The sequence below is a fragment of the Cebidichthys violaceus genome, unplaced genomic scaffold (genome assembly GCF_023349555.1).
Source record: "Cebidichthys violaceus isolate CVI_PGR_0920_01 unplaced genomic scaffold, fCebVio1.0.p SCAF_8, whole genome shotgun sequence".
In the NCBI taxonomy this organism is placed as follows: Eukaryota; Metazoa; Chordata; class Actinopteri; order Perciformes; family Stichaeidae; genus Cebidichthys; species Cebidichthys violaceus.
This window is the reverse complement of record NW_027176964.1, coordinates 4,782,290-4,795,667: the sequence shown is the minus strand read 5'-3', so window position 1 is coordinate 4,795,667 and position 13,378 is coordinate 4,782,290. Positions and strand designations below refer to the sequence as shown.

Sequence of the window (13,378 nt, the reverse complement as noted above, 5' to 3'; positions counted from 1 at the left end):
TTTTTTTCCATTACTTTTTTTGTTGATCAGGCCCTTTGTATTGTATTGGGTTGAAACATGCCATAGTCAGCACAAATGTAGGATAACATAGATTTTTATCAGTTTAGTATGAGAACAGTTAAGACTATGATAGACTTTGAAATGCTCTCTACCAGTGTTGGGCAGTAACACATCACTTAGTTACGTTTTTCAGAAGTGTAAGGGATTACAATTTGAAATTCAGTAGTTACCTGTGGAAATGTAAATGAAACACAGCATAAATGAAAGATTTCAATACCACCTAACAAAACTGTACACTTCTAGAGTGAATATCCCTTTTGAATGATGCAGTTGCAGCCCAAAACCTCCAGCAAACTACATTACATCACCTGTTCACAGACTGGTGCTAAAGTGAAGCAAATCAACGTCCCAGAGGTTTTAGTAGCTACATGTTAAGGCGGAATCTTCAAATTGGCCATTTGGGTACATCTGGGTACCATCTGTGCCATTTCAAATGTTCTCAGGTACCTGAAAAACTCAATGCCATTTTCAGGTCACTATAGGTGTTAATTCCATATAAATATAGCTGTTTAGGCTTTGTATTGAAAAAAAGACCTCTATATATGTTCCAATAAAAAGTAAAAATAAGAATAAAATAAACATTGGATAGTTCAATGCCATTAAGATGAGTGCAGTACCACGATTCAACCACCAGATGGAGACATGTTTTTCACATGCAAGGCTGAGGATAGGCTGTTCAATACTAGAGGAAGGCTGACTGCGGTTACTCCTCCATTACATGTTAATTGATACAGGAATCAACTTAAAATGATTATTATACATTGTACTAACCATTATCAACATTGATAGGCTCTTGAACAAGCTTTTGATCACAAAACAGCAAAAGCAACACACACTATTTGCAGACTCTCTTTGCTGTTAGCATGAAATTCTCCTCTGCAGTACGCGACTGGATTACCAATACCACCGGTGCTATAATCGAGGTGGTAGCTAGCTATATAATAAATGTAACTATAGCGATGGTAGACAGCAAGGGTCAGTCAAAGAATAGCAATTCAATTATTCACCGTCATACCTGTGTTTGCTACATGCTTTTGGTCTCTCTGCAGGGACACATTAGCTTGAAGCAAGATAAATATAATATATATTATAGGTTCCTCGGTTTGGAGCATTAACTGGAGGTGTGAAGAGGCTGTTTGCCATTATCATGAAAGGAGAAATGTGTCTCCCAAAACCTAGGCTGGCTGCTTATAAAACCACAATGTCTTGTTTTCTATTTCTAAGTACGGAATATGTAACATGTGGATATGGTGGTTTTGGCAGTGTTTGAAGGCACCTTAGGTCCATCTGTGCAGAGTAACATAAGTAAGGTAATAACTTTTGTCTTTTTTTTTTTTTCATATGATGAGGAATTGAGATAATTTTTCAAATAAGTTGCCCAACACTGCTCTCATCAACCTTGCCTGCCTTACACAATTAATTATATCACAACCCCTGCCCACAGAAGGTTTCTCAATATATAATATGCCAAGTATGGCTTCATGTCCTCGGGCATTATAACTTGGCACAGTCCAAGCTCTTGAGTATGGAAGCATGCAGCACACTTAATTTACAATCTGGACAAGTGCAATGACCAAAAGATCCACTTGTTAACCTTAGCCTAATGTGTATCATGTACAAAATGTAATATTATAAAGTGTGGCATGTTTATGTACAAACAATGATTCAAAAAGGCAGCAAATCCTCACATTTTAAAAACTGCAACCGGCAAATATTTTCCACTTTAACTTGGAAAATGACTCAAAGTGGTGAATGGATTATCAAAATAGTGGCCAGTCAATTAATTATCTGGCAGTGGACTAGTCATTTAATTGAAATCGCTATACATGCATGAATTCTTGTCTACCCCAAGTTTACTCAAGTCACTTTCCAAAGCATTGTTTATTAAACAAGGAGAGCAAGAACACCTCGGGTCATTTGGGCCGTACTTGGCTAGAAGGCGGGCTTTGGAATTGGAACCGTACATGACGTGATCATTTTCACAGGTCCAAAAGAACACATGGTACAGTACGCTACACGCTAGTTAGGATCCTGTAAAAGTCTTCAATTTTGTACCCTACATTTGTTCTTGAATCCATTCAGTGGAAGTACGCTTCTTTTTGGGCACAGCTGCTCATATTTCCTCTTTTCCAAACAGCACTTGCAGATATAATGTGTATTTTGTCTGAGTGAAATGTCAATCGGCAATCCTCCCAACAACAGGCAATAAACGGAGACAAAAATAACAAGGTCACAAGGTGCTTCAACGTGATTAAAGCAACAGTGCTGAGAAAACTCTGGATAACTCTTCCCCATTAGGTGTTTACCTCATGAGTCACGGCCCTGGGCTTTTAACGTTTTCAAGGTTTTCATTCGCCCCACAGTTTGAATAAACAATTTTACCTTGATGCTGTTTTCCTTTATTTTGCGCGTACACTGAGCTCAACGAAGACATAATTCATGCCTCTTACCGTGTGCCTAAAACTAGCATTGGTGCTGCTGCACGGGATGGGGTGGAGACACAGTATCTTGTGAGGAGAGGATTTAAACCCCGGATCTACAGCCGCAGTTATCGGGGAAACAAGACAAATCTGTCTGGTTTGGGATGAACATTTAAGTAGATTTGGTATCCGGAGAGAGCTAAATCTCCTTGAATCTATCTTCTGCCACGCTGTTTTTTTTAATCTCATTTCACTTGCTCCCTTGGTCTCTATCTTTTCATCGCTCCTCACCTTCTTGTGTTGGCTTGTTTCCCTCTGCCTCCGGGACAACTTTGTTACCAACTGGATGTACCTAGCAATTTTTCCGGCCAAAAAACAATGGCTCCAGACAGCAGTGGTCTTAGCTATACAGCCACTGTGACATTTTGTCATTGAACAGGTCCCCTTCTGAAACAACTAAATGCCAGGCGGACACCACGGGGCACAATTAGACCGCTTTACAGTGGAGAGAGAGGGGGAGACAGCTACAGCTAGAACACACACACACTGCAACTATGCAGCCCACCACTGTCCTCCAGTCATTTATTTTACTTCACTAATTGCTTTAATGGGGTTTTCAGGGGCCAGCCTGCTCCTGTAAGCTGGTGGCTCTCTAGCTGTCTCCGCTCCGTCTCCATTAACACGCTCAGATCGGAGCCCAATCTTTAGTTATGCAATCAGTTGACAGGCACTTGATTGTAGAACCTGCTCATTAAGACATAGTTAATTGTTGTCCTTTTTTCAGTTAACTGCTCATCAAGCTACGATTACTCACACACACGTGTAATCACACCAATCTGCGAAGCTGGTATAGGCCATCGAGTGTTTCTCTTCCACCAGTATGACGGACTCGATGTCGTTTTTGAGTGTTACTCATTCCTATTGTAAGACCTGAGATGCTTTGCAGTTACTGTATCCCCAGAGAAATAGAATGAGAATAGAACATAGCAGGATGGTCAGCGCGGCAGCTATGATGTGTGTATCGTTGCCATTGCAAGCGGTCTTACTTCCGTATTAACCAACTTGTGGTAAGTCGCAGACTCACTCATGCCAGTGTCATGTGTAACACACAATGTGGCGTCTAGTGTGAGTGAAGTCTCACCATGCTCTCACTTTTATAAGTAAGAAAGTAGTACGGCAAACAGCTCAATATCCATTCCATTGTCATTCCATATATATGATTACCTCATTTATTACAAATCACTTTCTTTGGATTCCATTTATTTCCTACGATGTTGTGTGATCCATCATAATAAACCATTTGAATACAATGTTGTCAGTTATAAGTAAAATCCACCAGTTTTACACATAGTTGACATGTCCCTCTCTTCTTTGTAACAGAAAGGCTGCATTACAAACTCTGGTTTTTGGCAGCTTGACCTACACTAGGGACTCAACTGATGTGTCAGCCTTTGACCTTTTTCTATTTTTTATCTGTCTTTGTGAATCCCACAATTTAAAGTTTCAAAAGTCCAACACTGAACTGCTGGAATATTCCTTTAAACTTCCACACAAAGATGATGTCAACTTTCAAACGCCTGGTCACTGATTTTAATGCCTTACTTGTATAATATAATTTATTAGCATGCATTTGCAAATAGTCAAAATGTGGAATACTTTGTAATGGCCCTTTAACCTAAATTCATCATTATTCTACATTTAAACTACGTTTTCGGAGTTCAGACTCTACTTCCCTAAAAGAATACAATGAAACAGCTTTTTTTTCCTATTATTTCATGATATATCCAGATTTTGTTGTCTCTGTTATGGGTCAAATTCTTTAGTTACTATCCTACATTACCCATTTTGCAACTAAAATCATCATTTAGTCTCACCATTCGTGATTGCTACATGCCCACGTTTTCAAACTCCATGCTGTCAGTTTATAACACAGGCTTTTTTTATATATATAACTTTGTGGATCTCAAGCGGGAGATAATGATCAAGGGTTTTTCTCTTGGACTCGACGAAGCTTCATTAGAGCCACAGAAGACATTATACAACCGCTTTCAGAGGCTGAGTAGTACTCCTCGTTAAAAGCAAAGGGAGTAAACCTTTGTTTGTAACATCTGTTGAGTGCTCCTTTAATCTTACCCCAACATACTTCATACACATGCATGCTCAGAATTGCTGCATTTGCATCCTGTGATTTTAAGCTCAGAGTTGCAGACTGAAAACGTTCAGCTGATCACGCCGATCTGTCAGTTGATGTCTCATTTATCTGTGAGATCAAACCTGCGTTCAGTCAGTCTGCAGCTAAACAGTCAAACTTCAAATTTGAATAAAGAAATGACTGGAGGCTCTTTGCATGTGCATCATGTATTTGCTGGGATGCCGTGATTGGTTTAGTTAGACTGTGTCTTCCAGGGAGAGGGAAGTAGATGCGTCAGATACAGGAAAGCAAAAACACAGATGACACTTTAGGGGCTGGGGACATTTTTCCCTGGGCTTCTTGGTGCTTTAGGAAGCGACTGTGGCACCTGTTGGGAAGCCATGGGGTCACATTGGGAGTCAGATTGCATCTGGGTAAGAGATAGTTTTTTTGTGGAAATCTTCACTGATGTCTGCTTGTTTGATGATTCTGTATATATTTTAATCTGGAAATTAAGTCAACAGTCAAGCATAGTTCTTAGTGCCTAGCCGGGGACATGCTAGCACTAGAAGGCCAGCATATTACACCAAGCTAGCTGGATGGATAAGTGACAGTTTGCAACTCTGAAATTCTTCTTTCATTTGACTTGACAAAATCCCAGTTTTGATTGCTATTAGAGGGAGTTTATATAAAAGTGGTTTGTGCAAAAATAGGCTATTCTGATGATTTTGTCTCTTTTGGGCTCTCTGGCTCATCATGGAGTGCTGCAGGATGAGTCCTAAAACCTGGAAATGAGTCAGCATTTTCCCTCGCCTCGAAGTCAGTTGTTTTTTTAATGGGTTTTTGGTTAGATGCCTGAAATAAGGTCTGTGGTTAACACAAGCCGAAGAGATTTTGTAAGCTTTATTTTACAATATAAAGTAAGTTTTTAAGCTTTAATGTTTCTTGAAAAAGGCTATTGCTACTAAGTGGCACAAAGACACTACAAAACATCATCACGTCAAACCATAGACTGTCTATAAGAAGTAGACGTAGTCATTGTGACGTCACTTATTTGTTTGTGGAATGCTGTTTTAAAGCCTCAAGTTCCGCAAATTTGGCCGTCAGCGTCTTGGATTACGGCCGTCGCCACCTTTGCTTTTTGCAACCAGTGAACGGAGGTTACCGTATTTGACTTGTCAATCACAGTAAGCTCACGCTGAAACATTTGTTGGTCTTAATGGTCTGTACATGGGACCATAATTTACTAAATGAACATCATGCTGTATTGAAGAAGACTTGAAACAAGCGATTAAGACCATAAACTCATGTTTACAATGTTTACTGATGTAATAAATCAATTGAGAAGTCTCAGTTCTCATAGACTTCTATACAATCTATTTATTTATTTTTTGCAACCAGAGGAGATAATTAGTAGAGAGAGTGCAAGTTTGTGACACTTCCGCATCAGATTCACTCTTCAGGACCGGGGGTTGCCGTCTGCGGTGGAAAACACTAGTCCTCATTTATCTTTTAGGTGAGGTCATGTCACCGCGGTGTAGTTAATTTATAGCGTTAGCTTTTTGTTCCTCCGCCGAATGCATTCACGCTTCAAAAATCATGAGAGTGGTGTCATTTGTGAAGATGATCTTGATGAACAACAGCACGTACATGTTTGCTGTAAAGGAGTAACACGATTCCACTTAGCATGTTTTCACATTCTCAGTCTGCGCAAATAATAGCAGCCAATATTGTCAATATTAGAGAAAAAAAATATTGTCAGGCCACGGCTGAGTGAAGATTACGTGTGTGTGTGTGTGTGTGTGTGTGTGTGTGTGTGTGTGTGTGTGTGTGTGTGTGTGTGTGTGTGTCAGCTTGTGGATAAGGTATGCAAGTGTGTGAAGGCATGTGTGTGTTTGTGTGTAGGCATGAGTGTACTGTTTTGAGATGTGTGCGCCTCCCTCCATCTCGCCTCCCTTCCATCTTCTGTCTCTCCCGCCGCCTCCCACCTCCTCCTAATACAACTCACCGCTTGCTTTTCAGTGGTGGTGGCTTGGGGGGGAGGCGGGAGGAGAGGGAGACATGCAGATGGTCTGGTCAGAGAGAAAGAGAGAGAGAGAGAGAGAGAGAGGGAGAGAGGTAGAGAGAGCGAGGCAGGCTTTTTCGGCAGGGTCGGCCGGTGGGAGGGCCCATTGTGATGCAACGTTGCATAAATAATGCCACGGGGCTTCTGAATGCTCCGTTGCCATGGGGACCTTTGTGCCTCAGTGAACACCGTGTGTGTGTTTCGCGGCCCCTCGAGGAGGGAGAGAGAAAGAGACGTAGACAGAGAGAAAGGGAGAGAGAGAGAGAGGGGGGGGGGGGGGGGGCTGAGTTGCAGTCAGCTCAAGTGACACTGGAGTTTCTCTCTTTCTCTCTCTCTCTCTCTGTCCCTCTACTCACTTGCTGTGTTTGACCCGGGACAGATGAGTGTTTGGAGGAGGGAGAGCGAGTGTTGTTGTTGCTTTTTGACCAGATGGGGAGCAAAGAGAAGCGGGATACTCACTGTGATTTTGTTTGTCTTCTCTGTGAAGCATGGTCCATGTGAAGGTATGTGTTCTCACTACTTCCAAATCTTTTTTTTTATTATTATTTCCTTTTTTTTTGTTGCCTTTTGACTTTTTTCTGAGAATAACTCACATTGTGATCTGGGCCTCTCCCTCTGCAGTAACAGGTGTCTGATTGTCAGCCCTGAATAGGAGGGAGAGGAGAGTAAGGGAGAGGGGGGTGGGTGGGTGGGTGGGGGGGGGGAGATTGCTTTTGTTTGGATGTTTTGAAGAAGCTGTACAACTGAATTTTCATGGCTCGCCATCCAGCTAGTTAGTCAGCTCGCCGAGCCACTCAGTGCCAAACAAGCAAATAAACAAAAGACAAAACATTTCATCTCTCCCTTCATCTGCTCTGGCGATGTCGCCTCAAAGTAGGGTTTTTTTTCGTCCTCGGTTTTCCTTTAGTTCCTTCAGCTGATGAAGGTAGTTGGATTGATTTGATTGCAAAAAAAAGTTAGACCACACAGGGAAAAGATGTATAAAAGTGCAGTTTCTTTTGTGTGTGTTTGTGTGTGATTTCTGCTTTCTAGTAGCTCTGTAGCAAGTGTCTGCTTTGTGTTTACATCAAAAGATTACAGCTTTTTTTTATCTTCAAATGAGCCGTTAAGCAATGAGATCATGGACACCAAATGTTTTTTCGCAGATGATTGGCTCCATGCTAAAAACTTTTAACACTGTGACGATTGATCTCAGGCCACTTTCTGATAAAAAAAATTACATACACCTAATCTAGCCGGGTGATTTTTTTCTTCTTCTTCCTTTCTTTTCTTTTCTTTCGTACTATTTCTATCGAGCCGGCTGCATTTTCATCCACCGTGCAGCGCAAACACATCTGTGTATCATCACGTTGTAGTTGGGATGTTACTCTCGCAGTATTCACACTTGAGTGATTTCACAGCACTGTACGTGTGTGTGTGTGTGTGTGTGTGTGTGTGTGTGTGTGTGTGTGTGTGTGTGCGCGTGCGAGCATTACAGCATGTTAACATCAACAGACTGCTCTGCACCCACTGACAGAAGTTACATTTAGTGTTCTACAACAGAGCATCTCAGCTGTTTGGTAGTTGCACAAAGCACTCAACTGTGTCATAAAGTCAATGGGAAGCTTTTATATTTTCCCGCCATTGTTAATATAACTAGTGAGTCTAATAAGCTGCAGAATCCATGCAGATGCAATCATGTCTGTGCATGATTCTGCGTACGTGCCTGTATGTGTGTGCAGTTACCATTAAAGGGGTAGTTCAGGTGTTTTGAAGGGGGTTCTCATCCATAGTCAGGGTATCACACACAGCAGATGGCATAGAATATTTTCACCGCACTATCCCTTTAATAGCAAGAGGACGATGCATAATTATGGTAAAATCTGCAGTTTGATTTCTTAACTTATTACATTGTTGCTTCATTATAATCACATCCTATCATTATGGTGGGACGCCTGGAGCTGCCTCAGACATCATCAGCGCTCTTAAGATTGAAACAGACATTGTTTATTATGAATAAGATTATTGTTTTATTATTGTCAGTGATATTTTGAGTGCATTTTAAGTGTTGAAAACATTATAAAGTTGCCTCTCTGGCCGTGTCCGTGCCAACAGAGCAGACTGACTTTTTATTCACCATTAATGGAATAGCTTTGTGAATGTACATAGCTTTGTGTGGCCAGGAACTCCCCAAGGGTTCAGTGTTAGATACGCAGCAGGCTATTTGTCACGCACCTTGTTCCACGTGTTGCAATGTGTCAGATGAGTACAGAGAACATGAGGCAGAGGAGCGAAACAGTAACACATGTAACGCCATGCACTGTATGAGCGCTTGTGTCACTTCCAGGATCCTCACACACAGAATCTCCGCTTGGATCAGTTTTACTATAAAAATTCAGCAATTGATCATCAAACCAAATGAAATATTCGGAGCTCCATTAGATTTGAATTCAGAATGTTATTGCTTTTAGATGAGTTGCGATCTCTGTCAGAGCAGCTCCTTTGTATTGAAATGCTGACCGCGGAAACATTGATTGATTGATTGATTACATCTCCTGTCCTGACGTGATTTATTATAATTCCATCACTTTTATTATCTAGAAACCCACCAGAAAACTGTCAGAAAGCAATTTAAGATTGAAATCATGATTTCAAGGCTGCTGCTCCTGTGCGCAGACACAGTTTGCATTTGAAACTATCTACAATCCAAATGGACTAATTAAGTTTTTTTTTTTTTCATCTTTTCTTTGCACAAATTTGTGAAATCAGTTATGCATAATCAGCTATAATGATCGCAGCCAACAGCAGAGACACAAATACTATAATCAGCTGTTGGTTTGTTTGCATACCGGTTAATTGGTGGTTATTCGTCGCACATTGAACAGCGTAAATTAAGCATCAAAACAATGGGTCTCATGGAAGATGAACACAGTCATTTTTAGATGGTACATAAAAGTGATTTAAGAGATCTTGTCGCATTCATCAGTTCTCTTGTGTAATAATTTATAGTTTGCCTACGCAAAAATGTGCCTATTCAATAGGCATATTTATAATGTGCATCATGGTCTGCCAGTTTACAAAAATGTTCTACATTGTTTCATTTTTTTTCCTGGCTTGCCAGCTTTTACAGTAGTTGTTTTTTGTCACACTCAGACAGCTGCTTCAGAGTACTCCCGCGGGTCACTGCCCAGGTGTGCGCCCCTCCATTATATAACACCTGATAGTGTTACATTTCTTGGGAACGACACTTGCCTGGAGCAGAACGGCAGCCTTACACATGAAAGACGCTTAGATGTGTCAGTTTTACTAATGACCAGATCTCTGCAACGCACATCTCCTCATGAACAGTCATGGATTCATCAAGTTGAGAAATGAGAAATGCAGTTTTCGTAGTTTAGAGGTTTGAAAAAGTGAGAGATTTAGGGTAAGAAAACACATTTTTGCTGGGTTGTTTTGCACAAGTGAGTTTACATCTACCTGTTAGTATGCACATGTTGTATTTCTGCAAGTGCATATAGAATATGGAATTAGAATTAGGCCACACATTTTAGGGTGAAGGTGACAGTGTTTGTTCCGGGGGCAGCTACACTGTAAAACATGTTCTTCAACTGGGGTGATGGTGATGTTATCACGTGGTAACAGCAAGATGCAACTCCATACACTATAGAGTGTATAGATGATTTGTCAGGGAGGCATTTGGCTAAAGCTTTCATGGGGAAAAAAATAACAAAATCCATCATTCCAAAACTTCATCTGTTTCGTGAGGTTTTTTTCGAGTCGCGGAATAACAAATGTCATATTTGTGACGGCTTAATCACACTCCTCTCGGCGTGAAACAGTGGCAGACACAGCGCTATCTGGCCTCTTCTGCCACGACAGACTGCAGAGTCCATTTCACAACAATGCAGAACGTGTCAGAGACCATGGTCGCCAAAAGTAAGGTTCAGGATGACGAATGTGACCGTAAATAAGCAAGTTTTGACTCTCTCTCTCTCTCTCTCTCTCTCTCTCTCTCTCTCTCTCTCTCTCTCCAGGAGTTGCAGTTTGAACGTCTGACCAGGGAGCTGGAAGCCGAGCGACAGATCGTTGCCAGTCAGTTGGAGAGATGCAAGCTTGGCTCTGAGACTGGAAGCATGACTAGCATCAGGTGTGTTTGTGTGGTTTTGTCTCCCGCCTGTCAGATCCTCTTCTGCGCACTCTGACCTGCGTGTGTGTCAGTCGTGCTCTCGCAGGTGACCGGCTAGACAGCTGGTACGCTCCTTGATTTGTGTCCAAAAATCCAACTCTATGATTGAAACCACAGTTTAAAAAGAACAAGAGAAACCAGTGATCCTTCACCCCCTTTACCCATACACCTATTACAGAGCTGCCACATACCTATTTATATTGTTGCTTTCTTACAATTTCACACAGTTAACACATATCATAGTGAAAGAGATACTGTACATACCTCTGGTCAATGTATCCTCATACAATGGTTCATATGATATCCTAAAAGTTAAAAAAAAAATTTGTACGTTTTCTCTCGAAAGCCAGCTACACATATACAGCATTTTTAAAATAAACTTCCGTCTTCACAGGACACTCAGGTTTATGCAACAAAACTACATAGTTAGGTTTGGGAATAGATCGTCGCTTGGGTTAAAATAACCGTGGAAGTGCCGTTACTGAAGTACACAAGGTACGTGACAAAAACATACATACAATAACATACAAAACATTTGTGTGGGATATCTATGAATTCTTTTTTGGAGGTCTTGCTACGAATGCTGGATGAGACCAGCCTGATCTGGTAGCTGTAGTTTCACTTTTGCCTGCATAATCAAAGGAACTATGTGTAGCATTTATCTTTAATAAGTAATGGCAATAATTTTGAGAGATAGTTACAACATAAGACCTCTTAGCAAATACATTGATTGTTAAAAGGACTAGAGCATCTACCTGAGCTCAACAGTGAAATTATCATTGGCAAAATACAGACGTTTCTCTACGACAGAGCTAGCTAGCTAGTTTGCTTAACGTGGGTCCAATTTAAATAAGTATTAATGGATAATTTTTGGCAACTTGTATACAACCTGACAAATTATAACCATATTGAGTTGTTATAGCCAACCCGCTCTCACTCCCAACTCATCAAATACAGCAGCTTGGTCAGTCGCCCCAAACTATGACGCTCTCTGTGGCCATGGCGGAAGTAAGGAGCAAGTGAGGTTATGTGGCATGAAGAGCGACAAATTCCGTTTGGGATGACGAGAGTCCCGTGTGAAACCGGAAGTCAACATTGTTTTTTATGTAAAATACGTTGGTACATTGCATACGTAATGCGGCCTACTTAACCCTAACCCCTAACCCTAATGTACTTATTTTAACCCAAATCATGGCCTTTTCCTTGACCTAACCAAGTTGTTTCCTATGAAAGGGGAAGTTTATTTTGAAATGCAAGGAGCGCAAATTGACACATGCAAAAATTGACGCTAGAGGGGTACGTAGAGCACCATAGTGTGAAACTTACCAAACTTGCAAGTTCTAAAACCAAAACAATGAGCTGAAAGAAGCTAAAACGCTTCGAAGAACTGCAGACTTGGGTGGTAGTTCTTCATACTGCCCAAAGTCATTCGATCCATTGGTATTAAAAACCATTGATTGAGTTCAGCTTGTAAATACTGTAGCTAGCCTGGTTTAAAGATTGTGACCATGCAACATAATGGATGGTCATAATTAATGAAAAAGGAAGTCACTTTCATTAATTATTCATAATTTCCCACCTAATTCTACTTCAATGTTTAACAGTTCAAAAGAAGAGCTGTTTTTACTTCAAAAAAATGTTTTAATACAGCTACATTCTTGTAATTATGTTCACATTAGCTGACCTCATTTTGAGAACCCACAGTATCTGTTATCAGCTCTAACTAGTATTATCCCTCTTCTTGATACTCATAATAAACACGCAGAATAACAACAGGGAGGTCAAGGGGACATGAAGCAATTCATTTGTTATCACCCTATAAAACATGTTGCTCAATCCAGAGTCATTTTCATAAATAAGTACAATAAAAGCCCAAGGATGATAACTTGAGACCTCTTATAGACCTGATTGTATGTGTAAGGTGTGCTTCAAGAAAGGCTATAGATCTGTCAAAAACTCACTGGCAGACTTCAGTTTATTGACAGGATCAAGTTGCAATCCTGAAGCTCTTAACTGCACATCGGCTGCAGCTTTAAGCCGGATTTGATGATCATGTAACTGATTAATGATCAAATAATTTCGCATCAATCAACGCTTCTATGTGGATTTGTTTATAACCTGTATTAGAGTGTTACAGCCAAAGTGTCATTAGTAAAAATCAACATATATTTGTTTTAGCATTTTGCATGAGCTGAACACAGACATGACCTTGTGTTGTGCTAACATACACAACTAATCTCTTCAAATCTCACTAATTTCCCTCGTTTGTGATAATCAAGAGTGACAGCAGTGAGCAAAATTACATTCTTTTGCGGCAAAATTGTGTCTACCATGTCAGTGTAACCCTCCAGGTTGATCAAAGCGTCTGCTTTTGGTAGTTTAAATTGAATGTTGGCTCAGGTCCGATGGCACAAAGTAAATCCCCAGCTTTGTAAACATGATACAGTATTAATTGTCCATTAAAAACTAGAATTGCTAAAAAGAACCAAACAATGCGCAGCTGTCACAGGTGTCCATTGTTCTGCTCGGGGCCTTCG

At 40.7% G+C, this 13,378-nt stretch overlaps 1 protein-coding gene across 5 annotated transcripts in view; it reads left to right on the top strand.

Annotated features, from left to right (window-relative positions):
* ctnnd2b (catenin (cadherin-associated protein), delta 2b) overlaps nt 1-13,378 on the top strand; it is a 168,947-nt gene that overhangs the window by 46,924 nt on the left and 108,645 nt on the right. For 4 of the 5 annotated variants that reach the window (XM_068738059.1, XM_068738058.1, XM_068738056.1 and 1 more), the window contains exon 3: nt 10,690-10,802. In XM_068738059.1, the coding sequence (XP_068594160.1) occupies nt 10,690-10,802 (113 nt within the window). Of the gene's footprint in view, nt 1-7,073; nt 7,180-10,689; nt 10,803-13,378 lie in introns of those variants that run through there. The other variant, XM_068738060.1, reaches the window with a different exon arrangement.